At 37.5% G+C, this 11,459-nt stretch overlaps 1 protein-coding gene across 1 annotated transcript in view; it reads right to left on the bottom strand.

Moving 5' to 3' along the window:
• The window catches only part of LOC140150173 (E3 ubiquitin-protein ligase rnf213-alpha-like), a 53,678-nt gene extending 46,556 nt beyond the window's left edge, over window positions 1-7,122 (bottom strand). Inside the window, exons 1-5 of the mRNA XM_072172177.1 lie at window positions 7,104-7,122; window positions 3,616-4,599; window positions 2,509-2,981; window positions 1,842-1,966; window positions 806-1,012 (exon numbers count right to left, since the gene is read on the bottom strand). Of these exons, the coding sequence (XP_072028278.1) occupies window positions 806-1,012; window positions 1,842-1,966; window positions 2,509-2,981; window positions 3,616-4,599; window positions 7,104-7,122 (1,808 nt within the window). The remainder of the gene's footprint in view (window positions 1-805; window positions 1,013-1,841; window positions 1,967-2,508; window positions 2,982-3,615; window positions 4,600-7,103) is intronic.
• Window positions 7,123-11,459: the final 4,337 nt, after the last annotated feature.

An 11,459-nucleotide genomic window follows, 5' to 3' on the forward strand; every position in this document is an offset into this window, starting at 1 on the left:
CACATAATTTACAGAGACGTTCATCGCGTGCTATACCTTCATATCTTCCTAAAACTACTTCCAAATTCAAACTACCCAGATTAAAAGATTCAGAAAAGTAAAGTTTAACATAGATGTACCGTACCATTCTTGAGTTATAAGCAAAAAAGTCAAAGCAACATTTTGGCCACAGTACAGAGGTCAAAAATGGAAAATGCTCAGATTTCAATAAAATGGTCTTAAATTGCTCATCATGTAAGGAACAGTTATCATCATCTACGATGTTTTGTTACCTAAGAAACATCATAAAATAGGTCATGGTCAATAACCTGCAATAGGGGTTGACTTTTAGTAAGTAAGTAAGCATTTGTAATGCACCTATATTTACTGTACAAATGTGGATATATCTCTAGAATGCATTTGGCATACAATTGTGACCTTCTGCAAACTGAAGAAGGTCCTCATGGTTTGCAGGTAGGTCCATGATTTAACAGCCAAAAATGTGTGTCGTAAGTTACGAACAATTTCAAGACTTACAAAGCTTCGTAAAGTTTCGTGAAATGGACCCCAGATACATTATCAGCTATATGCACTTCATTTTTTCATGGTTCACAAAACTGTCACAATGATAAAATGGAGATAATAGTGGCAAGGCAAAAACACTGTTACCTATTGGATAGTTTATAAGACAATCTGATATGGCATGGTTTGTATTACATGATTTGTACTTCTTTAATTAAAATGAACGCAATCAATTTAGCACAATTAAAAAACAATGTGTTAATGACAGTTTTGGGAATCTATTAATAACTTTTCCTACACTTACCTGACTGGATGCATCTCTAAACAGTCGTATTTAAAGTAGTCGAAATTGAATTTACCAATTCTAACAACCACCTTGTCCTTGGTAGAATTGTAGTTAAAATCTGGTGGAATGATTGTGTGGAAATAGACCTCCATACTTCCTCCTGTCAATCGAAGAGCGAGGGGAGTTACCCTATATGATGATCTGACCGGTGCATTTGATGAGTCACTGCAAATATGAATCCAACAAATATGTTTGAAAATATGTAATGTAATAGCAAACCTTGACTGTGATTTGCAGATTTGCAAATATTCTTCTATTCATTATAATTATCATCATTATCAGTGCTCGAAACAAGGCTTATGCTTTACTTAAAACTGATAAGAACTTGAATTCCATACAAACCTGTATATCAACATCACCAAACTGACCAAAATGGCCAATTTTTCATGTATATAGATGTGTTTGATACCCATAAATGAAATACACCTACCAACAGAGGTGGCTATTTTTATTTCACAGTATTAAGTCAAAGTAAACGTATCTCTCAAATGTATTTGACATGCAACTGGCACTTACTGCATACCTCCACATTGCTTGTTTGCAGCTACAATCTTGGAAATAAGTACTTGGAACACTTGGCACACTCTGCCGTAAATTCCGTGCAGAATTTCTAATGATCATGGAAATGACATATATTGTGCTTGGGAACAAACATGACATCTACAACAATGATTTACCCTTCCCCCTCCCCATCAATCAATGTTGGACACATTGGGAAACTGCTGAAGACATTGGCATTTCTCAACATTGCATGGGGGAAACGGGGTGACAATTTCCCGTATACATGCAAGTGTTCCAAGACTTATTTCCAAGATTGTAGGTCCACGGTTTGAATGCAGAAAGTCTTGTGTGTGTCCTCGGTTTCAGGTAAACATGCACACACCGCTATACATACACACATATTAATACACATCCAGACCTGCATCCAGACAGATATAGTGACTACATGTAGTCTCTTTCTGAATCAGTTCAGGCAAGACAAAAAGGCACATACCTTTCCTTTTCTTCATTCCTGTTCTTTTCTGGCTTGTCTGTCTTTGCTTTCTTTCTCCTTCTTCCCCTTGTAACTGTTGTATATCCACTATCATCTTCTTCTGACTTCTTGTAGAAATAACCACCCTAATAAAAGAAAACATTGCAAAAAAATGACTTTAACAAGAATTTTTGATCATATAACTAGAATTACACGGTTCGTAATTAAGGTGGCCTCCACACATACATGTAGGTGTGTAAATAACAAGATTTGTAAATACAAATAATATGCAATATGGAAATCAGCTCATCAGGTCACCATATCCAATCACCAAACCCAGTTTGAAGTTCATTGGTTATTGCATTTAAGTTGTAGAGTGGATTAATGAAAATATAGGCAAAATATGCAAATGAGCTCATTAATATTCATAAATATGCAAATAACATGACACAAAACTACACAGCACATCAGGCCACCATATCCTACCACCATACCAAGTTTGAAGTTGATCGGTTATTGAGTTGGAGCTGCCGAGTGGATTTGCTTCTGCCCGGACAGCCAGGCAGCCAGCCAGTCAAACAAAGAAACAAACAACCAGGTAACCATTTGGATGATAACATACGTCCCACATGCGTGTGGGCCAAAATTTGGTGTCAACACAACATCTATGAATAACAAACTATTTTACCTCATTAACATTGGTAGCTCCCAAGGGGTCACCAGTTCCAGAGTCATCCCATGGTGCCATCTTCCACTCATTTGCATCATCACCAGCATCCCCACCAGCATCTTGTTGATCCTTATCTTTCTTCCAGCTGCCTGCATAGGTTGTAGATGATACTCCTTTGTCAGAGTTGGCTGAAGCTTTGTCACCTGAACCACTAGTGTTTGCCATTCCAGCCTTTTCTGCCAGTGTCTGCTTTGCCTTAGAAGATGAGCCACTGGTATCTCCAGGTGTACCATCAGGGTTATCATCTGTCAAGGTTGCATGAGTCCTACTGGATGCTTGGTTTGATTTATCAACACCAGTGCCTGGTGTATCACCGTTGCTTCCGCTGGTACCTGAAGAGGCACGTCTCTTGCTTGTACCATCTGTAGAGTCTTTGGGGTCAGATTGTGTCTGGCTGTCTGGTGTTGTATTACTCTGTTGTTCTTCATCACCTGCTTTAAAGTGGGAGACAAAAGATATTTCTAGATATTGGAATATATGATATGGAGTCAGATGTCGGGAATATTGATTTTAAAAAAAAAAAAAACACTTTTGATTTTGCTGGACAAACAACTCACTTTGCTTGATCACATCACATATACTAGGAACATGTTTTTTAATTGTTTGATACATTTGAATCTATATGTAGGGCAAATTTGTGTCGGAGACTCATTTTATAAGTTATAATGTCTACACTATGGAATGTTTACTAAACATTCCCAACACAAATGTTCTTTTTAAAACTCTCAACAGACTGTTATCTTTTGAGGCAATATGGAAACATTTTTCCAAGTAATAAGTAACCCATTTGATAGGGATTAAACACATTGATTTCAAAAGAAGGATGCTTATTTAGGGGAAGTTTTTGTTTTCTCAATTTTTTTGTAAATTGAGTAAAAATGTGTACTTTTTTGGACAAAAGTTTGCTTTGGAGTAAAAATTTTCATCACAACCAAATTATCAATGTCCTCAATGCAACTTTTTATCCATAATTTGAATAACCTAAAAAGGGTGAAAATTTCAATCATCAGAAGAGGACTGTTATCAAAAACCTAACTGACCTTTAACCTCCTTTGCTCTACTCACCTGATGCATCTTCCATCTCTGAATCTTCTATCGATGGTGGATCTTGAATAGTGTAACTCTTCTCCCCCTCCACATCCATCTTATTTCCCCCATCTTTATCTTGCCCTGGTTGAGAGCCTGATCCTGCAGTAGATGAAGTAGACTGAGTCTCCATTTGTTTGTCTGTACCTGTAGGCTGATCTTTTTTGCCAGAGACTGAAGGCTGATATTTGCTGCCAGTTGAGCTGTCAGATGATCTAGTCTTAACTCCATGAGAGACCTGACCAGCCTGTTTACTTGAAGACCCGCCTGTTTCTTTTTGTTGCCCACGTTGTCCACCATCATGCCCTTTTCTTCCTGAAGCATTTTTTTCCATCTTCACTTCCCCAGGAGCAGCTGGCTGATAATTTGCAGAAGGTGGAGGTCGTAATTTTAGAACTGGCCGACCAGACGCTCCCGGTTCTGTTTTCACTTTTGCTGCTGGATTCTGAGATGAGATACTTGTTTCCATGGCAACATTTTGGTGAGGATCAGGTGGTTCTTTCTTCACATCAATTTCAATCACACGTCCTGTAGATTGCTTATCTGGTGTAGACCTTGTGGTGTCTTGTTTGGGTTGTCCACCACCATGCTTTGATGGTTGAGCTGGTGGTGGTTTAGAGTTAGTGGGACTGGCACCTTGATGACCTTGCATATGGGCTGATGTACCATGCGCCATACCTTGGCGACTCTGCTGTTTCTGATGTCCATCTCCTATTCCATAATTTGGGTATGCTTGAGGATGACCCCTTCCGGCCATTCCAAATACCATCCCTTGCTGTTGCTGCTGCTGTTGTTGCTGGTACTGCTGCTGCTGTTGGGGATGTTGCAATTGATATGGGTTTCCATACCCGCGGCCTCCCTGCGGATTCTGGGCAACCATGTGAGATGGTGGAGGAGGTGCCATTGTTTCGGACCATTGCTGTTGCCACTGGAGGTTGGCTTGTTGCCCATGGTGTTGGAAACCTGTAATTTAAAAAGTGGAAATCATTTTAGATTATAATGTGGTGGTGAAAGTTCTCCACACATTTTTTGAGTCTCTTTTATCTTTCTGCCTGTCATTTTAATTACAGATGATTATTGGATCCAGATGAACCAGTTATGAGGTTTGACAACATGCTTTTATGTGCCTAGACCATTAGTATATTGATATATTAAGAATACGATTAAGCATCATTAATTTGATCTCGTGCGCTAGTTGGTAATGTTTGAATGTTTCCATGTTCCAGTGTATGATGCGTAGACCTCTTCCCTTGTTTGCATGATTATATTAGGCCGGCGGGTAAGCATCATTAATTGATCTTGTACACTGGTATGTAATGTGTTGTTTGTACTGTTTTTCCCCCGCATGACTGATCATATCCATAAGTACCGGTACCAGACTTGAGTCCTGTTTATCAGGGACAGTCTGTGTAGCTCAGTGGTAAGAGCGCTCGCCCGACAAGCGAGAGGTCTGGGGCTCGAGTCCCCGCACAGGCAGGTATGTCCGGAGTTTTTACTCTGGTATATCTGCCTATGCATGTAATGTTTCCATTTGTAAATTCATGTTTGATTGTGCAAGTGTGCGATGCGTAATTCTTCTTTCCCCTGTATATTGATATATTAAGAATACGGTTAAGCATCATTAATTTGATCTCGTGCGCTAGTTGGTAATGTTTGAATGTTTCCATGTTCCAGTGTATGATGCGTAGACCTCTTCCCTTGTTTGCCTAGACCCTAGAAATGTGGCTATGGTGGAATGATCCACTCAGCTTGGTCCTTAATGCAATGGAACTCGAATCCTGCAAAAAAATTGTTGCCACACCAACGTCTGATTATTTGTTGGTATTTTCCATGTTCAAGTGCAAACCATATTTAATGGCCATGTGTGTAATCTTTTTTTAAATGCATTATATCCTACACCCCCAATCATTCAATATCGAAGTCACACATGTCCACATCAATATTGCAATAAGACAAAAATATATTGTTATGTTGCCCTCAAGTGGGAAAAAATGGGAATGTTGTGTCGGTCAGTCTACCCCTACCCTCCCTCCCTCGTTCTATTTGTTTTAACCTTCCCGTGTTTTTTTAAATCCCCACAAATATTAAATAGTGCTTCTTCCATTTGTCAATTTTGACTACTGGTACTGGATACTTGTTGAATAATCAATTTAAGACTAGTCTTTCAATAAAATATTAATTTTAAGTGAAAAACCTATTTTTTGAACATATTTGTAAAAATCATCATTCAAAAAAAATTACTCCCCACTTCTAAACCTCACCAAAAGCTGCAAAAGGCTGCAGCACAAAGCGACTGTGTCGTCATCTGAAAACACATAGGCACAGAAACCTTGGTTGGCCAAGGTACACACCCATGGGTTGCAATCCCCAGTAGTGTGCACCCGGCAGGTACATGGTTCAAACCAGACCGGGGAAAACAACTTTTTCCTCCATCTTCTTCCTTCCTTCCTTACTTTCCCTTTGCCAAAAACCCTCCATTAGATTAATGATTGGTTAATTTTTACACCAAAACAAATCTAAATGGCATTTTTCCCAGTCAGTTGAAATGAACATATTGGTCTAATTTTAGTTTCACTTTTTAACTGACTATTGATACTTTGAAGTTGATGGACCTTGAACATATATGAAATGTATGTACATTCAACTTCAAAGGTTATATAAAGGTGCCATGTCACAGATAGCAAACATTGAAATGATAGAGAATACACAATTCATTTACTTTATTGACATTGATCATTTTTTATACAAAGGTTCAACTTCAAAGGTTATATGTAGTATGCCACATATAGATTATTGTTAAACTGATATACCCAATAGACGGTATTACCATGTGCTTACAACTATTTCTATCCAATGGAAGCAAACTATCATGTGCAATCTTTTAACTTTGGCATGAAACACTTTACAGGATTTGCACTTGACAACATAAAATTTCAGCCATATTTAAAAATTACTAAAATATGGTAATAAATTTTGTGCACTGTGAGACACTAAGTAAAAATAAAGTGTTCAGTTGGCATCCACAAGTACATAATTTTGCTCCCAAAAAGAAAAGTAATTGAAATTGTTTTCAGTGTGACAAAATCAATTTCAGTAGAATTAATGAACTAGAGCGGTTACCGCACCATAGCTGAACCATGATGCTTTGGCAGTATATTGTGGAATATCACTATCAACCGGGGGGCTCATACCTTGGGAGATATGAAAAGGACCCAGAATAGGAATATCGACCTGGTTCTTATGAGCAGTGTCATCCCCGGTGGGGGAAATTATTTTTATTATATATTCTTTACTTCTGATCTCTTTAATTTGACACCACTCAGGGGTCATACCTTCTTGGGATTTCGAGATATGAAAGGAGGACCCAAAATAGGAATATTGACACGGTCTTATGAGGAGTGTGACCCCCGGTGGGGAAATACTTTAAATGTATCCTTTACTTCTTTCGCTTTCATTTCACCACTCACGGTCATACCTTCTTGGCATTTCGAGATATAAAAGGACCCAAAATAAGTGGGGAAATAATTTTAATGCATTCTATACTTATTTCTCTTTCATTTGACACCACTCAGGGGGTCACCTTCTTGGCATTTCGAGATATGAAAAGGACCCAGAAATGAATATTGACCTGAGTCTAATGAGGAGTGTCACCTCTGTGGGGAAACTAATTTCAATACATTCTTTACTTCTTTCTCTTTCATTTGACACCACCCAGGGGTTCATACCTTCTTGGTATTCCAAGATATGAAAAGGACCCAAAATATGTATATTGACCCATGTCTTCTGAGGAGTGTCACCCCCAGTGGGGAAATTATTTTCATTATATATTCTTTACTAGTTTGTTCTCTTTCATTTGACATCAATCGGGGGTACAATGTACATACCTTCTTGGCATTTTGAGATATGAGCGAGCGAGCGAGCGAGCGAGCAAGCAAGCAAGCAAGCAAGCAAGCAAGCAAGCAAGCAAGCAAGCAAGCAAGCAACATACACTAATATAGGCTGATACCATCATGTTCAGTTCAGCAAAAATCTGAAATCTGAAAATTTAGCATTGTTTTTGCCCAATATAGTAGGTTTTCTGTGATTTTTGTTTTGTTTCGACTGGGGCAACCAGGGCACAAAACAAAAGTTGGGTGAATACCAATGATGCCTCCCCACCTACTCTTAACACCACCACTGACCCCCACCCCACCAGGGTATACATTACCTGCAAACTGCTGTTGTTGTTGTTGTTGATAGATAACTGGTTGTCCTCCGCAACGACACAGAAAATTCAGCGATGGTAACTGAGTGCCACATTTCTGGCAAACCACTACTAATACTGATGCCATTCTATAGATGCACTTTATAATAGTTCTGTAAAATGACAAAGAAGTTTGATAAAAGTCATAAAAAGTCAAATGGATTAAAAACTATATTATGGTGTTGATGATATTAACATTTCCATAAATCAAGAACACTTTAGTGTTACCAGTATAAAAATGTAGTTCATATGAAATAGATCTTCAACTTCAAGTAAACATTTCCAGGGACCGTTCACAAACACTTGTTAGGGGGGGCCTGATGCAAAAAGAGGGGCCCTGAAATTTGTTGACCCTCGTAAGGGGGGCCCTGAAAAAAATGACCACAAATTTTACTGGAAAAATTAAGTTTATATGCTTTTCTATGGGGTTGACCCATAATTTTCATGTCAAAGGGGGGGCCCTGAAATTTTTGAGGTCTGTAAAAGGGGCCCCGAAAAATTTTCGCGATGAAATTTTTTTGCATCAGGCCCCCCCCTTAGTGTTTGTGAACGGTCCCTTAATGCAAAAATCTCCTTACGTTTAGTATGTTCATGTTGCACCAGATAAGTTATACCTAAATTTAACTGCCCTCTAGAAATATACTGTGAAATAAAGTTGAATACGGTACCGTGCCAGCTGCACAAGTAAAGAAAAGGCTGATCAGATACGTTACACCAGATATGTCACTAATTTATAGTGAGGTAGCATCATGTACGCTATGTGCTAAATATGATGTCGTTAAAAATCACCAATGCCCGCCCCTGTTTTGTGAATATTATTATCAAACTTTATGATTCTAAATGATTTTCATGAATTGTTTGTGGTTGTTACTTTCTTATTTTTGAGACTAAACTTGAGCACTTTATGCCTACTGAATGTTAATATTAAATAGTTGACATGATTTCTTTGACTTTTTATAATAAATAATCTTGTTTCATGTATATACATGTATTTGGAATTTTTTCCAAGCTAAGAATAAGATGTACTTCTGACAAGTCTAAGGGTAAAATTACATGGAGAATACACAGAGCTATTTAGAACATGGAAGAGAGCTAAATAATTACTAAGTTAATTATTACTACGTACGGTACTATTGAAGGACATAATTTGTCATTTTAATTGAATGAATTTTAATGAAATCCCACACACTATTTAGCAAAATGTTAGTTGGTGTACAACCCCTGACTGCGAGGAGAGTACAATTTTTGTCTTCCTTATGATACCTTCACATTGAGGCTAATACATTGTAGGTATGCCCACGTCTCACATTGTTTATTATAGAGGCCCTCCTTCCCTCCAACTTGTGACCACAGAAATGGCTTAACTGCGTAATCCCCCCGGGTAATCCCCATAGGGAAATACAGAAATTTGAAATTTGGACACCAGAAACTTGAGGTTGAAAGTCAAAAAGTGTCAATAGTTTATCCTTGATACAGAAGTTATCATGCAGTGATAGTTAGATTTCATCAAATAAGGCCAAAAAAAAACAAGTTTGTTTCCTGTAGCACACGCGCATTTCATTTTTGATGGCTTATTGTTGAAATTTTTTTCACTTACAAAGAAAAAAAACCGGAAAAATCATAAAAAAATAATATAAAACACTACTGGAGTAAACATTTACACATTACACAACAAATAAACAATATAAATATTCTTGAATATATCATGGAATAAAGAATAGAGCACGAAGTGCGATGGAATTGCAACTCCGATCGTCGATGTGAGGTCAGCGATCGTCACGCTTGCAACATGTGGACGTAGATGGCAGCAGCATTTTTCTTTAATTAGCATATTCGTGACGTCATGTTAAAGTAAGTCTCCACAGCACTACGCATATTTTTTTAGGTAGCTTTTAGTACTATCGTGGTGGCAGCAGCATTTTCTTCACTTTTCTAAAATGGCGGCGCCCAGGGTTTAATGACAAATTCTTCAATTTATCAATATTTCATGAAAATTTACCAAACAAACGGATACAGTAATGACAGTTAATATTTAAAGTACATGTATAAATGGTCACAGTTATAAAAGAAAGAATATAAGAAACATAAACAAATGAATTGTAGCAATATTCAATATTAATGGCAGCGGCCGTGAATTATCAATGGCGCTGGCGGGTAATACACGGGGGAAGCCGATGGTGTCGCCACCTTTTTGCATTGCGCTGGTATACGAGTTGCAACGGCCTGAATATATGAAGAAATATGATTTTTTTGTGTGTGTCGGAGAAACCCCCTGTAAATTCCCATTCCAATTTGCAGCGAAAAGGGTATTTTTTTTCCATTTCAAGACATGGATTTTAAAAAATTTGTTGACTTTTTGGACCTGCTTACAGGAAACAAACATGTTTTGTTTTTTGGCCTAAAATCTCTTTTATGTAAAATGGATCACCATAGTGAAAAATGTTGCATTACTTGATTTTTTTAATTCATTTTAAGGTACTGTCAATGATGGTCACAGAATTTGGACAAATACAATTGCCCATAACTTCGCTAATTTTTTTCCTGCAGACATGGCTGACCCCTCATGCATTTTGTAAATTAAATAATCACCTTTTTAAACAAAACAATTTCCATGTGAAATATCCACTTCAAAATGTTATGATCATCCTATAGAGACTATTGTATGTGAAATGTAGTCACGTGATGAAGCATGTCCCAGTGTAAAGCAATGGAAGTCTTGTAAACACAGGCATACAATCATGATGGGCGCTAGCATCAAAAATGTTGCTAAAATTGCACTTCAATAGGAGTGAGTTTTACGGGGGTAAAAAATGCTTTTTTGGTTGTTTTTCTCTGTTAACACTACAGTTTTTTCTATTCAACTTGACCTATATCAAGATGAAATGACAACATTTTTGGATATTAATCGAACAAAAAAGTGTGCAGCGCCCTCAAGCATCACCATACTTTATCTAGTGAAATGAGTGAATTATGGTGCAAAATCCTTCAGATTATTTATATATTTGAATTTTGATATGATTTCGGTGTCTAAATATATGTAAATGATGTCGGAATATCAATTCTTGAAAGTTCCATGAAAATTGGATGTTAATTGCCTTTTTGTGAAAATTGACATTTAAGGTCAAAATTGAGAGTGAGGCGCTTTTCAAGATTTTGCAAAGATAACATTGTGGTTGACCTACTCAAGGAATTTCAGGCTTTTACTTGCAACGGTTTGTTTGCAACATCTCCTAGAACATCTACAATAATGCTTATGGGAGAAAAGTGTGTTGACCCCAATGCATTTCAAAATGCAAAATTGAAAATACATTCAAACTGGTACGACAGACAAAGTAAACATGATAGAATACTCAAATTTCGTAAGTCGGTTGGTCATGGTGTTATCTTTAGCGCTATAACCTCAAAATGAAAATTGGACGGAAACTTGCGTAAAAAAAAAATTAAAAAGTGCCCTCGCTCGAAAATTACGTAAAAGAATATATGCTAAAGGAAATTGTTTCCAAATGGAGGCAACAAATGGTACCACACTGACCGCGTAATAATTGAGCTGTTAAATCGATACCAATTGTCATGATTACCA

The sequence above is a fragment of the Amphiura filiformis genome, chromosome 4 (assembly GCF_039555335.1).
Source record: "Amphiura filiformis chromosome 4, Afil_fr2py, whole genome shotgun sequence".
NCBI classification, from domain to species: Eukaryota; Metazoa; Echinodermata; class Ophiuroidea; order Amphilepidida; family Amphiuridae; genus Amphiura; species Amphiura filiformis.